The sequence below is a fragment of the Gymnodraco acuticeps genome, unplaced genomic scaffold (genome assembly GCF_902827175.1).
Source record: "Gymnodraco acuticeps unplaced genomic scaffold, fGymAcu1.1, whole genome shotgun sequence".
NCBI classification, from domain to species: Eukaryota; Metazoa; Chordata; class Actinopteri; order Perciformes; family Bathydraconidae; genus Gymnodraco; species Gymnodraco acuticeps.
In genome coordinates, this window is record NW_022991219.1 from 3636216 (window position 1) to 3651670 (window position 15455).

General features: G+C 40.1%; 1 protein-coding gene across 3 annotated transcripts in view; it reads left to right on the forward strand.

Moving 5' to 3' along the window:
* The window catches only part of pdcd11 (programmed cell death 11), a 23532-nt gene continuing 8077 nt past the window's right edge, over positions 1 to 15455 (forward strand). Inside the window, exons 1-24 of one of the 3 annotated variants that reach the window (XM_034239140.1) lie at positions 1 to 75; positions 989 to 1129; positions 1628 to 1768; positions 1979 to 2143; positions 5007 to 5168; positions 5272 to 5386; positions 5509 to 5678; positions 5831 to 5938; positions 6077 to 6289; positions 6886 to 7010; positions 7109 to 7169; positions 8965 to 9111; positions 9215 to 9466; positions 10146 to 10271; positions 10357 to 10551; positions 10681 to 10851; positions 11510 to 11723; positions 11807 to 11959; positions 12557 to 12669; positions 13185 to 13684; positions 14233 to 14295; positions 14550 to 14646; positions 14774 to 14863; positions 14991 to 15093. In XM_034239140.1, the coding sequence (XP_034095031.1) occupies positions 1028 to 1129; positions 1628 to 1768; positions 1979 to 2143; positions 5007 to 5168; positions 5272 to 5386; positions 5509 to 5678; positions 5831 to 5938; positions 6077 to 6289; positions 6886 to 7010; positions 7109 to 7169; positions 8965 to 9111; positions 9215 to 9466; positions 10146 to 10271; positions 10357 to 10551; positions 10681 to 10851; positions 11510 to 11723; positions 11807 to 11959; positions 12557 to 12669; positions 13185 to 13684; positions 14233 to 14295; positions 14550 to 14646; positions 14774 to 14863; positions 14991 to 15093 (3586 nt within the window). In that variant the 5' untranslated portion in view covers positions 1 to 75; positions 989 to 1027. Of the gene's footprint in view, positions 99 to 988; positions 1130 to 1627; positions 1769 to 1978; positions 2144 to 5006; positions 5169 to 5271; positions 5387 to 5508; positions 5679 to 5830; positions 5939 to 6076; positions 6290 to 6885; positions 7011 to 7108; positions 7170 to 8964; positions 9112 to 9214; positions 9467 to 10145; positions 10272 to 10356; positions 10552 to 10680; positions 10852 to 11509; positions 11724 to 11806; positions 11960 to 12556; positions 12670 to 13184; positions 13685 to 14232; positions 14296 to 14549; positions 14647 to 14773; positions 14864 to 14990; positions 15094 to 15455 lie in introns of those variants that run through there. The other 2 variants (XM_034239138.1, XM_034239139.1) reach the window with 2 other exon arrangements.

Below are 15455 nucleotides of genomic sequence, written 5' to 3' on the forward strand. Positions count from 1 at the left end.
TGATTGGTGGAACATTGACACGCCTATATTGGATGTACTTCCGGGTTAGAATCATGGCGTGTTGCTGAACAACATGTGAGTTTTTCCGGAGATTTAATGTAAGGAAACATTTCATGATAAATTCTGAGAGAATCATTTGATACACGTTTTAATCCATTCGAGGTTTATCTATTCTGTATATGCTTTTTTTTATGCTGCCACACTCTCTTTGTGGTCAGTCTGAGTGCTTTAATACGTTAGCTCATGTGCTCTTCTCGTGCATTTGTAATGGTAACTTTAAATGCAGCAGAATTGGAACTGAGCTTTGTAGGGTTGGTTATATTTTTCGCACCATTCTTCTGTATTTGTAACTCCAATGTAATAGTAACTAGTTTTAAAATGTAAGATTTCTGGTTAAGTTACATGAAAGCAGAGGTGGGAAGTAACTCATTGCATTTACTCAAGTACTGAACTTAAGTAGAATTTTGAATCTTGTACTTTACTTGAGTATTTCCATTGTATGCTACTTTGTACTTCTACTCCACTACAATTCAGAGTTAAATGGTGTACTTTTACTCCACTACATTTATGTCATGCCTTTAGTTACTTTACAGATCTGGATTAATGGTGTGAAATCTAATCAAGTCTTAAATCAGACTTTAGTTCCACTTGGAGTCAATTCACAAGCTACCCTGCAGTAAAGTCATTAAAACTAGCTGCACCTTTACCAGCTTTGAGAACACTTTAATGATCAATCTTTATAAAACATATCATATATATATTATTCTGAAATGGACCAATCTGCGTAGCCTACTAAGTACTTTTGGTACTAACGTTTTTTTTTAAGTACTCCTACACTCTGGTATTTCTACTTTTACTCAAGTACAAGGTCTGATTAATTCTCCCATCTCTGCGTGAGAGGCACAATCTAGTTCTAATAACATCTATTTGTCACTTGGCTTAACATAACTTGTTTGTTTAATTTGTTTGGGATTTTGTTTATCAACAGTGCGTTTAATATTCTAAGACATCTGAAACAACATCAAACATGGCATCTGTGGAGGAGGACTTCCCTCGAGGAGGGTCGGCAAAGAAGCCCATCGAGAGTAAAATAGCTGTGCAGAGGACAGAGGTCGACAACTTGTTCCAGGTGAAGTCCTACTCGTTTCTGTCTTTGTGTCCATATAACTGTGAACATACTTTACTTTGACTAGCCAAATCACTCAGGATTGTGTGTATGTAGCTATCACCAAAAAGAGGATTATTATTCATTCAAGCTAAGCATCAGCTGTTCTGCTATCATACTCCTCTTATTCACTCTGGTTCACTCACACCTTCATATAGTGTTTGAAGATGAGAAATAAGGCAAGTTAACATTGAGATCTATTTTCAAATATTTATATGAAATACAGTATTGTTCTTCATTTAAATACTGTATATGGAAAAGGCTAGGGATGCAATTGTCAAATACTATCTTAGTCGCCTTTTGTTAACATATTTATGTTACCAATTATCTTTAATGTGCTCATGATATATTTTAGTATCAATCACAAGCCCCTGAATTGAATCAAATCAAAATGGTATCCTTGCTGACTTAATGATATTAACAAAACTCATTTGTGAATGATTGTTTGCTTTTCTGTCGCAGTCAAATGAACCAGCAGAATCAAAGAAAAGAAAGGGGGCGGGCAAAGATGACGGCAAGAAGCTCAAGAAGTCAAAGACGGGCAAGGAAGACGGCCTGACACTGAACGCAGCATCCAAGTGTGTGGAAATCCTGCACATGAAGGTAAAAGCGTCCTTGGGTTTCTTGGAGGCGCTATATATAAATCCAAGTTATTATTATTAAAACATTTGTCAAGAACCAGCATTTGTGAATCAATTGTTAAATGTGTATAGCAGGCTCATTTTCTCCAAATGATATAGTTTATTCGGCACCGCTGATTAAATGTTATGTTTGTTTTTCTTGATCTTCTGTGTATTATTCCTCATTTCCTAGAATCTGAAGGAGGGCATCCTGATGCTGGGCTGTGTGAAGGAGGTGACTGACTTTGAGGTGAAGGTCAGTCTGCCCTGTGGCATGCAAGGCTTCCTCAGCATCAAGAACATCTGTGACTCGTACACCAAGCTGCTCAGTGAGCAACTGGAGTCAGCTGATACAGAGGTAAGCCTGCAGGGTGGGGATTAGAAATGTCACTGGGATATATCATCGATTCTAAACAATTCCGTCCACATTTCAAAATCAGAATACCTTTATTTGTCCCACAGAGGGGACATATGCATTTTTTACAGCAAGAAAAGAGCTAAAGAAAGCTTAAAGGGGACCTATCATGCTAAATGCACTTTGTGATGTCTTTTTATACATAAATATGTTTCCCCGGTGCGTCGGGGGAACTCAGGCAGCGTCAGAAAATAAAACCCTCTCTCTTTTCCTCCGTACCCAAATCTTTTAAAAACGGGTGTACAACGAGCAGATACAGATTCCATCCGAACTGACGTCAAATTGGCGGCGGACCCACAGAAAGTTGCTATCAGAAACAATGCCTGACGTGTTTTGGATGTAATCTCGTTTTTGTTTACATTAGCAAGCCTCGCTAACACTCAGAGCTAACCTGTCCTAGAGAGTGTTTTAAAAAGCAGGAAATAAAAAAAGGAACTCGCCTTGTGATAAACCTGCAAGAGAAAAGGCATTTGAGCTCCATACTGTTTCAGAAATAATCCTTGACGTGGTTTAAACAGGATGGCGTTTTATCAAAGCAGAATTTAACTTTATCTCCGGTAGAATTCTGATCAGGCATTAGCTCCGCCTCCTCTTCTTTCTTTTTTTTCAAGCTAAGCACCCAAAATCTGAGTTTCTCTATATGCGGCTTTCACACCAGCGCTTTTCCCTTTCTAGCTCCGAGCGGGAACTTTTCTGGTTCAGCTCCGGGTTCCCTTTTATGCTCCCGCTCTGTTCACACCGCCCAGAGCTGCCGCTGCTGCGTCATGACGTCACCGTTTACGTGCCTGCTTCATAAAATCCAAACCGTGCGGAAATCCCTCACATCGACAACAACAACAATGGCCGATTGTATTGAAGCGCTGTTCGCTTTGGTTATCCTCTTACGAAACGAAATGGAAGGCATCGGACGACTTTACAAGGGACGACTTTACTTGGAACTTTACAAACATCACACGCAAGCATTTTGTTGTTGTTCAGGAGGCTGATCCCGCCCATGCCCCTGCCCCTGCCCCTGCTCCTGCCCCCGCCTCGACGTAAGAGAGACGTAAGCGACGCCGCCTCTTAGCTCCGAAGCTCTTGCCTCTAGACCGACCATTTTTTGGAGCTGGAAGTGAACCGGTGGCGCCTCTGCGGTGTGAACAGGAAAAAACTGTACTTTTCAGGCTCCAGCTCTGAGCCGGAGCTGAAAACGCGTTGGTGTGAAAGGGGCATTACAGGGCTTCAAAAGAGGGGTTTGAGCAGTATGAGGCATGGCTACAATGGGGGATCTGTTTGGTATTTTGAATAGGGCTGCAACAAACGACTAATTTGATTATCGATTAATGAAACGATTAATCGACTATTCGGACTATTACTGTATGCCTTGCACAATTTCTCAAACGCTCTTATTTAGCCATCAACTTTTAGATTTAGCTTGAGGTTGTTTTAGGCATGTGGAAACTAACAATGAAGACAATAAAGATGAATACTTGATTCAAAAATACATATATTATTAAATTAACTAAACACATTTTGAACAAAATTAACATTGCTTTTTATTTAAATTAAATAAATAATATTTCACATCAAAAGAAACAACAGTGTTTTAATAAATCGTATTAAATAATCTGATGACAGACTGTAAATAGAATAGCTGAAACTTTAACAAACTAAATAACTGAGTTTCCTCTAATCATGACCCCATGTTTGTATCATGTAGTTAACTCCGTGTGTTGCTGCTAGCATACATAACACCTGACATGGAAACGTTGCTCGCGGACGGGGCTACAGAGCTGCTAGAAAGACAGTCGAACCCGGTGCATTCCTCCGTCTGAATGTGGAGCACTTTTGCTAAATGTTCAGACAAATTGCTCGTGTTACCGCCCTTACGTGCTAAACTCTTATTGCACTTTTTGTAACAAGCATTGTCCTCATCGAGACGGGTAACATTTAACCACACCTCGAAGCGAGTTCTCTCCGCCATCTCCGCAGTGTGTTGCTGCATGTAGCAGCTGCGTGTGTGTAAACTGCCCCGCCCCCTCGCACACAGACGGGGGAGAGAGATCTCGAAAGATCGAAAATATATCATAGACGCATTTGTTTGTCTTTTTGCATATTAGAAACGAGTTGGCGACACTAAGACTGCGATATAATGTTTTTGTAGCAATAATACATGACATATATTTGTTAAATGTCTCCAGTACCGATAAAAAGACCGATAACGTTGGAGCTTAACGGCGCGTAAAACAGACGTGATGACGTCACCAACGAATCGACGACTGAATTAGTTGGCAACTAATTTCGTAATCGATTAAGTCGATTAGCTGTTGCACCCCTAATTTTGAAAAAAAAACGTGTTTTATATAGGTATGGCCCTACAATATATCTTTCAAATATAGAATGATAGGTCCACTTTAATAATAACCAAGATGTAAATATTAAAGATAAACATTTTTTTATTTTTTAGTACACACAATTTACAAAATACACATCCTGTGACAGTTCTGAAGATAGAGCAGCCAGGTATATATTGCACAGCTATTAACGGCATATATATTTCAATTGTTCTTAGTATTTTTAACTGGGATGATATATGTGAGTTCTGGCTTTATTGGATATGCGGAGTCTAGAATAATATAGCAACTAACTTAAGTCTACGGGTTCTTTATTTGCAATTGCAATGTCAATAGTTTACTAATTTCTTAGGATACAAGCCTTGGATTTAAGATTTTCATTTCCAACAACCACGCTGTAGCTATTGTGCAAACGACATGATTGGTTTTGAATCTTTGAATCTGTAACAAGAGATTGTATTCTCCCTTCACAGGAGATCTGCTCTCTGCAAGACATCTTCTCCCCGGGCATGCTGTTCAGGTGTGTGATTGCCAAGTTGGATCTAGCCAAAGGAGGCGCTCTCAGCATCCAGCTGTCAATCAATCCAAAGCTGGTCAACAAGGCTCTCACCTCAAACTCTCTGAAAGCTGGCATGGTCAGTCATAATGATCTTTAGTTTAAAATGTGGTTACCAAAAATCAGCTACCTTTTTAGTTTTATTTAACAATATATTTTACATATATTTTGTGACAACTCAGGTCTTGAGTGGATGTGTGGACAGCGTGGAGGATCATGGCTACATAGTTGACATTGGCCTCAGTGGAACCAAAGCCTTCCTGCCCAGGGAAGCAGTAAAGGACAAACACCCAGAAGGTATGACAATCTTAGTGGATTCCACATGTTCTGTTGCAGAGTAGCAGTAGTGCAGTTGTTTCCCAATTGTTTAGCATAAAGTCATGGATTAATGTCTAAAGCGTTTGTTCTTGTCTCTCCAGAGCTGAAAGTGGGTCAGAACGTCACTTGTGGAGTGGACGAAGTAAAGAACGATGGGCGCATTATCCGCCTTTCTTTGAGCACCCCCACCCAGGCCTGTGCTGAATCCGAACAAGGCTGGAACCTCACTAACCTGCTGCCTGGACTTCTGGTCAAAGCCACCATCAAAAAGGTAGAGAAAGCTTTTATTTTGGTAATGAGTACATCTTCTCTCCGAGGAAAACACTTACATTTTTCTGTGACTGATATGCTCTTACAGTCAATTTCACATCTTCAGTAATAGCATTGCTTCATTTGTATAAAGTATTTTTGTTTGTATTGCAGGTGACCAAACATGGTCTGCTCCTGGACTTCCTGTCCTCCTTCACTGGCCAGGTGGACTTTCTCCACATGGAGCCAGAACAGACAGACAGCTACACCGAGGGCGCCCAGGTAACACTGACATTGAACATTGATCCTGTTGGCTTTTACATTATAGATATAAATAATAAACGTTTGACTTATTAATGGTTTTACATCTGCTTATATTCAAGTATAAACATGGCCGCCTGTTTTGCATTAATCCACCAGGTGCGAGCCTGTGTGCTGTATGTGGATCCCTCCACCCGTCTGGTGGGCCTGAGCCTGCGCACCTTCCTCACTCAGCCCGGGTCCTCAATCAACATCTCTCCTGCTGGAGGAGACCGCATCGGAGAGGTGGTGAAGGACTGCAAGATGACCGCCATGCACCACATGTCTGGAGCCTTGTTGGAACTGCCTGACAACACGATGGCCTTCGTACATGTGAGTCAGGGGGATGCTTTTTAAATATTTTAGGCAAATTTTAGTCTTAAGTAGAATAAATACTCTTTGTAAAAAAAAAATCTGACTCAGCATTGGGTTAATAACTTAAAGGTCCCATAATGTAAATAGTGAGATTTTATGTATTATTATTCTAATGGTTAAGTGGAACATAAATACTGTGAAAGTAACACATTGCTTGGTCCACAAGTAAATGAAAACGGCACATATTTAAAAACTGTCTTTAAACATACCGTTAGGAACTAGGTATAGTTGTGATGTCCCAACTATGATGTTATACATGTAGAAAGTGCAGCTACACTGTCTGATGATGGTGCATCGATACTTGATTTGAAAGACCCTGTATCACTGACCAATCAGAGCAGTCTAAGCATCTTCAGGTCTTAAAGAGACGGGCACTAAAACAGAGCGTTTGAGACAGATGGTGAATACATGTACATTCCGACAGACAGTATGTCAAAACTAATGTGTTTTTTGAAGAGTAAAGTATATAAACATGATTATAAGAAACTTAAAATACATGTATGAATCAGAAAATAAGCATTATAAGTCTCCTTTAAATGTATCCTTCATCACAGAGGAACCATGTTAAGGAGTCTAGCGAGCTGTCCAATGAAAACCGACTGCTGGCCAGGACTGAGCACATCTGCAGGATCATGGACTTCAGCCCCATGGACCAAATTCACTTTGCTAGTCTGCGAAAGTAAGTGTTACCTCATTTGAGTGATATTGTGTAGTTGGCAACAACTTCCCAACTCTTATTTGATATGTTGACTAACCTTTTTCTGTCCTGTTTTTCAGGAGTGTGATTTCAAAGCGTTTCTTCAGATATCATGATCTTCAGGCCGGACAGGTTGTAGAGGTGAGAAAAAATTAAAACACTAGTTTTTGAAAGATTCCTGCAGGACAGGGCCGATAAAATCATGCAATATGATGTATAATCTATTATAGCTAGTTTTGGTATGATAGATTATAAATCCTATATTTGTGTGCACTGAGAGGATGCCTAATACCACTAATGAATTTAGTCAAATCTGTGGGTTTTTAGGTATTAGGAAAGGACCACATTTTTTGACATTTGTGCATAAAACTATTTCTCTTAGCACCATAAAGTAATCCAATCCAATCAGAATGTGAAATTAAATGACTTGTAATTTAAGATAATGAAGTAGTATCAGAGTTCCCGTTAGCCGGTAATTACCGGACTACGACCGGTAAAATATGCTGAAGACCGGCAAATCTAAATCTCTCCGGTCAAAGTGTCCGTTCAAAATCATTTCCGTTTAGCGCAATAACGCATCAGTTGTGCAACTTGCGCCATTTATGTGACAGACAATAATAGTCAATTCTAATGTCTAACACTTCATGTGGAGAAAGAGATGTCCTGTATGGGTTGATTGTGCGTTGATCTGTTGGTAATGCCTCGGGGTTCCGGTGGGCATGTAAACAAATGCATAATGCTGCGCTATACTTTGCGGCCTCACCCGGTTGCATAGCGACGCTTATTGTTTAGGTGTCTTTTAATATAGCAGGTAGTCCTATCATTAGCTGGATCTGATCGATATGGACATAAACGCGAGTCTAATCTGACGGGAGAGAGAGAGAGATCAGCTGCTGCTGACGAGTCGACACGCAGCTCTGCATGATCACATGCAGAGGTGAGCGGACAAAACACACTTCAGGTTAGAATATCACACGTAGCTATTTTAATGACCTCTCAAACTACCTAAACTAGTTATAGATAAGTTTAGTTTTACTGTCGGGTCACTCATTACTGATCCACGAGCTGCATGATACTGACTGGCTGTCAGGAGAGGGAGAGCGCTTTGTTTATTATTCCCGTGTTATTGTAAGTTACTGAACACTTTTGAATAATGTAGTTAATCTACTATGATTAGTTTGTTTAATATCGAATCATCTCAATTTGTTTTAAAGCACAATAAATAACAAAGAAGACCTTTGACCGGCACTTTTCTCATTTTGTTCGGAAGATTTAAACTTTAACGGACATGTTGACCGGCGAAAAAATATTCTAACGGGAACTCTGAGTAGTATTAGTAATCGTTTAACATTTTGAGAAATTAGTTTATTTGCCTATCGTGGTGACCAGCAGCTTTCTGTAGTACTGTCATTACTCTGAGTTTGCCTAGACAAGAGAGGAAATAATTATTCCCTGGATATTTTTAAGAACCTGACAGCCCATTTTCTCCAGTTAAAAATAGCAACTTAGCCAGGTGTTGAAAAAAAAGATCCTATATGTCATTATAATGACAAACCTTCTCATTATAATAACCCAGTTTCTATAGATAGGTTTCTCATTATTGTGCAATACGAAGTCATTTATTTATTTTATTTTTATTTTACTGGCAGAAATGGATTCCATACCCAACTTTTCAACAAGACAATTTGTTTTTATATAGTCACATTTCTTAAATACATACTATTTTTCTATGAAATTCTTGCGGCAGAAATTATTTGTATTTTGTACCTGGTGTAGTTATCTGGAACATTTTAAATCAATTTAGTGAGGAAGTTTATGCTTGGTAACAATATATTTTTGAAAAATATATTTTCACTTATGAACAATTTATTCATAACTCATTCTGGACTTGCTGTGTTTATTGTCTCTCACTTTGTCCCCCGTCTCCCCCTCTCAGGGCACGGTGTCAGTCCTGCTGCCTCACGGCATGATGGTGAATGTGTCTGACCACATCAAAGGCCTGGTGCCCCGCACACACCTGTCCGACATCCTGCTGAAGAACCCAGAGAAGAAGTACATAGAGGGCATGAAGATCAAATGTCGGGTCAGTGAAGAATCCAAAAGAGAAATTCTCTAACCTGCAGATTCACCTGTCATTTTGAATATTTGTTTTATTCCTCTGTGTTTGTGTGATGATGTTCCTCCAGGTGCTCTCCGTGGACGCAGAGAATAAGAAGCTGTGCCTGACCAGGAAGAAGGCCCTGGTGGAGAGCCCCCTGCCGCTGTTCCTCAGCTTCAGCGATGCACGTCCCGGCCGCGTCTCCCACGGCTACATCGTCTGCATCAAAGACTTTGGCTGCATCATGCGTTTCTACAACAACGTGAAGGGCCTGGTGCCGACCAACGAGCTCAGCTCCGAGCCCATCGTCAACCCGCAGGAGGTCTTCTACGTGGGGCAGGTGAGGAGGATTATCTCGGTCAAAATTATCCGCCAACTTTTCTCCATGTCTTTTGTTCAGGATGTTGGAACCATTAGGAATTATCCTCTTCTTTTGCCGGTTGCATTTGGTATATGAGGGCTTTTTGTCACGCACATAGCGGTACAGACCATAAGTCACAGCCACACAAACGGGAAGTGAATACGAATGTAGAGCCCGTCAAACAATTTTTATTTTAGTTAGCGTTTGATTTAGTATAGATTTTATTTTTCACCACCAGATGGAATCCTTAAATCTTCATTATATTTGCCCAGGCTCACGGGATAAATATTTCATATAAATGATATTGGGTGTATAAATGCCAGTGGTATATACTGCACGTTATTTTCAGTTTGATTTTATTTGTCAGGTAAGTTGAAACATCTAATTAGGAGAGTTTAGTTTAGAAAAATGTCTAACTAAATACAGTTTTGGAGATTTTAATAAAAGAAAAAAAAATGTATAGTCAATGTTTGTGAACATACCGTTACATTTCCAATTTAAATGAGAAAAATGTGAGCTGGCAGTTATAGTTCTTAGAAAAAATAAGAAATTCGGAATCTGTAGGTCAGACTTAAAAAATCAATGCATCTATAAGTGTTAACCAACCTTTGGCTGTCAATTACTCATTTCCTTTTTTTGTTTCCCATTAATTTCCCAGGTGTTAAAGGCTAAAGTTCTCAATTGTGACCCCGCTAAGGAGAAGATGGCGCTGTCCTTTAAGGCGGCAGTGGAGGGAGACACAGAGGAAGCCCCCCAGCCCCAGTTTGACTGTGAGGTGGGGACGGTGAGTCCAAGACCTTGTCTCTCTGGGTTTTAAAAATCTTATCTTATCAAATGTTGCCCTCAACCTGTGTATTTGTATGATGTAGAAACTGGAGGCCAAGGTGCTGAAAAAGTCAGTCAACGGTCTGGAGGTCGCCATCCTCCCTGACGAAAACCGTGCCATGCTACCCACAATGCACCTTTCCGATCACATGTCCAACTGCCCTCTGCTGTGGGAGAGCCTGCAGGAGGGAGACAACATCTCAAACATCGTATGCTCCAGCAAGACCAAACAGCATGTTGTATCCTTTCTGTCAAAACATCACAAAGTAGAGTTTGTGTGATTGGTTCTGTACAGTGTGAAATGTGTTGCTACCCTTTGGTAAGAAAGGAACATTTTCCCAGTTTTCCTGAGCTGCTCCTCTTTAAAGATCGTCAGCAAGAAGCCAACAGTGCGATGGTCTCTGGAGGAAGGCGTGGTGGCCAAAGACTTCTCTGAGATCACAGTAGGAATGCAGCTGGTCGGTTGGATCAAGAACATCATGTCGTACGGCGTCTTCGTGGAGTTCCCTTACGGCCTCTTTGGGCTCGCACCCAAGTCGGTGAGTAAAGGGTTTCTAGCCTGAACAATCTCTACATAAAAGTGATTTTACTGTCTTTCCAACTACCTCATGTTAAGCCCAGAGTAGGTTTAAAAAAAAAAAAAAAGAGAGAGAGATTACAAAAAAACTGTAAGAGAGGGGTGTAATATTCACAGAAAAATCTCAAATGTGCAGGTTTAAAGAAGTACATTTGCGAGAATAAAGGTCGAACATACAGAATATTCCTAGGTAATAAAGTAATTTGTGTGAAAAATCACAACAGAAATTGGATAAATGTATGTTTTTTTCATTAGTTAATTACATTTTTTTTATTTGCAATGGTTAGATAAACGTCTTTGCTTTGCCGCTTATTATTCCTGCGATGGATTATACTCTGATTATACTTTGCAATCAGATTTACTGTCAAGCAATGAGAACAAATTGGATATTACATTTAATCTCAGAGAATAGCATTTTTTTTCTTGCAAATGATTGACTTTATTCTCTCGAAGTCATTATCTTGTAGATTTACCACTTAAGTCCTGGGGAATATCAAAGTTATTTAATGTAAAGTAACCCATGAATCTCGGATATTCAGTTCTATACGCCTTTCCCTAGGTCAATAATTTATTTCGTCATATTTCCCCACTGAAATCCTTTTATTTATTTTTTCTTTCAGGCCATGACCACCAAGTTCCTCAGCGATACGGCGTCTGCCTTCCAGCTGGGCCAGACGGTCCTCGCCAAAGTGACCAACCTGGATGAGGAGAAACGGCGCTTCCTGGTCACGCTGAAGATGTCAGAGGTCATCTCTCCGGACGGCGATGCCGAGACCAGACTCTTCAACGGCGTGCAGGAGAGAAAAGCTGTGTCTGAAATGTTGGCTAGCAGAGGTAAGAATTCATCCCTCTTTTAATTTTTAATTGAAAGTTTGTCTACTGCGTCTAACCTCTTGTCGTCTCCGTTTCCCTCTCAGAGAACAGTGATCTCCACCAGCAGCTGGCTGCTCTGGCTGTGGGAGAGAAGCTGAAGCTGACTGTAGATACTAGCTCCAAGGACAGCGGCGCCACATTTAAGTCTGATGATTTGACCCATGCCACCATACTGGCCACCAAGCACCATGTCATGGGTATGTGTTTCACCAGGAACAATTTGAAATGAGCTTGAAATGTTTGAATATTTAACTTCTCTGTCACGATTCTTTGGCATCACATATCGTTCTTTAAATGTCCTGACATGCAGAATAGAAAAAGACTGGTATTAGGTTTTTTTAAGTTAGGATTGCATCAAACTAAATGGTGTGGTAAAAGACGCCACTGCATTATTGAACCTACATTTTTATTCTTATTAAATTAAAGTATTTTAGGGCAACTTTACACTGTTTATACAGAGAGTAAGAGATGATAGGAAATACATGGTCATTGTCTTAAAATAAGCCACTTTCATGAAGTTGGAGGGCTTGCAAGAGGCACATGAAACCCTAAATGGACAGCATTAATACAGCCAAGGCTATCTGGTGTGGGTTCAATACAAAAAAACACCCATAATTCAAAAGCATTTTTCATTGGTCTTGTCCTGCTGACGTGGCGTGAGGTATTTGTTCAGAGCTTGTGGCCCTGACTCCCTATGAGTTAAACTAATTCACATATAGCATTGATACTTTTAGAAGATTGTTGATTTATTTATTTTGTCAAAAATCTGTCAATGTAACAATATCATATTTCAGGTGCTAATCTGAGCCCAGGACAGAAAGCCACTGCGGTGGTCCTCCATGTTGACATCCTGTCCGGACAGGTCCATGTGTCCGTCCTCCCCAAGCTGGTGGCAAAGAAGAAATCTGTGAGTATTACTTTTGTTGTTTTAGAACTATAGCATATTAGTTGGGTATTATTATTTGATTTTAAAAAAACTGACAATTTAAGATAAAGTGTTACATTTTAATATAAAAAAAACAGAACTTAGATTACTGGGATCATGTAAGTCATACATTTGCTGGAAACAGATGAATTTGTGACTTGTATCTAAAGAAAATTATAATAATTTATCATTTTTATCATCTCAAAGAATGTTCAAATGTTTCACTTATAAATTAGTTTTTATCCTGTCAATGTACAACTTAAATCTCTTCTTTTTTTTCAGTTTTTACCTCCAGCTTAGTAATTATTATTTATTTGTATTAAAATGAAACTAACACATGACTTCACTTTGGACATTTTGATTAAATCCAAATTTCCCAACAGTGCTTTCTTTGGAGCAGCCTGATCAATCTTTGTCTATGGTCTTTGTAGATGTCAGAACATAACCATTTTCTGTAGTTATTGACTTTTTGTGTATTTTGATGCGTGTTTCCATAGTTAACTGAAGGAACAAAGTACACGGTGATGGTGCAGCACGTGGACAAAGACTTCGCCGTCATCTCCCTGGAGGACACGGCCCAGCTGACGGTGATCCAGACCAGCAGGCACCTAAATGAGACCTTCCTGACTGACTCGGAGAGGCTGAAGGCGGGCATGTGTCTGGCAGCTGAGGTGATAGAAGCCAGCTGTGAGGCGCTGCAGGGTCTCCCCCTGGTGTCCTGGGCGCGCAGCGCACCCAACCGACAGCGCACCGTCTCAGAAAACCTGACGAGCACCAAGGGCCATCGCTTCGGGGACATCGTGCGGGGCAAAGTGAAGAAGGTGAAGCCCACCTCCATCATGGTCACATTGGAGGACGGGAGCACGGGCAGCGTGCACGTGTCCGAGGTGGGGGAGGTCGCAGATGTTCTTGAGGGGTCCTTCCCCACATCCTCCGTTAAAGTCGGCAGCGAGGTCACCGCCAGGGTCATCGGAGGACGGGAAGCCTCCAGTCAGAGGTACACACTGCCGAAGGGTTCACTTTACATACATTTATTATGAAACCGGGCTGTGGAGTATATAGATATTATATCAATGTTGTGATATGATCCTTTATATCGTCTTTCTCTTCTGATATTCTAATATTAAATAAGTGTCTTTTCCTAGTTTTAAAGGCTGCATGACAGTTAAGCAATGATTTTCCTAAATGTTCTAGTTGTTAGTATTTTCCTTTTACTAGGGCTTCACAATTAAACATTTAAAAACACTTGAATTGACATTATTTTGACTGATATTGCAATAGTAATATTCACAGAATCAAAGGGAAGGATAACTTTTTGAATTACATTGAAAAATAAAAAGTCATGTGTTTCTTCTATTCTTTTTACGTGACGGTCTGTAGCAAACAAAATGATTTTATTTAGTCAGTAGAATTCCGTTTATAGTTGTAGTAGGCCTGGACCTTTCTACAGCTACACAGTAAGTGATAAGAAGAACGCCATGACCATGATGTGTTATTTAAACTGTATTGAACTTGAAATGAATCTCACCTTTTCTGTTTCTTCAGATTCTTGCCCTTCTCCCATCCCAAGTTTACATACACCATCCCTGAGCTCACTCTCATACCCAGGTAATTATACTGCACTATTACCTGAATATCATTTATTCCCAAAGTAGTAAATGAACAGTATTCTCAATTTAAAACCAGTCATTTTGATGTGTATATCTGTTTCCTTCTGTTTTAATCAAATATTATACAGATCATAAAATGCTCATTACAGAAACAGAACCCTGTGGTGTTTGGATGCGTCAGCGTTTGTATTTATCTTTTTTTTTTTTTATTCGTCAGTTTCGTCACTTATTTGTGTTTTTTCTTTTTTACAGCAAACTGGATGAGAGCGCAGATTTCAAAGCAGTTCCAACAAAAGAAAAACTAAACGGCTATAAGGTCGGGGAAAAAATTCAATGCTTTGTTTCAAAGGTAAGTCTGGAAAATCATAACGTCTTGCTTTTCTTTCTTTCTTGCTGTTCTTCATTAATCATAAATGATTTGAAAAGAGAAACAACTGCTCTCCTGATCTACGGTGTATTCATGTTTTTGTCCCCAGTTTGTTCCAGAGAGGAAGACTCTGGAGGTCACCACTGATCCTTCTGTTACCGGGACAGTTGAACTGCTGGCCATGATCACCAATCCAACAGTACGTTTTTCCTATCAATTGGTCCATGTCCGATTTATGTTTACTAGTATTATAAAAGCTTTGGAGAAAATGAGAATAAATAAAACATCATTTGTAACTGCTGTGATTTGTTTAAACTAATTTTCAGGGCACCAGCCGCCCAGAAAAACTCTACAAGCAGGGTCAAGCTGTGAACGCCAAAGTGGTGGAAGTGAGCTCCAAACCTCAACGCTTAATGCTGTCACTCACGGGTAGGAGAAGCTCATTATCATTATGTTCCTATTGCATTAAATCACATGCTATTTACTTACCTGACTTGCATACACTTTAATATGCCTGCGGGAGCCACTTGGGGTTGAGGTATTTTGACCAAGGACTCTTCAACAAGCTGAATGCAGGGGCTGGGGCTCAAAGTGCTGACCCTATGATCTGTAGATTAGTCATCTGAATCTCTCGGATGTTTATTCAAATCAAGAGACGACAATTCATTTGATTCTGTGGCTCTGGAGATACAGCGCTCGTCCATGTCAAAGTATCCTTGGGCCACATGCTTAACCCCAAATGACTCCGGATGCAACAGTGTATGAAAGTTAGTTCACCTTGTACAGCAGCC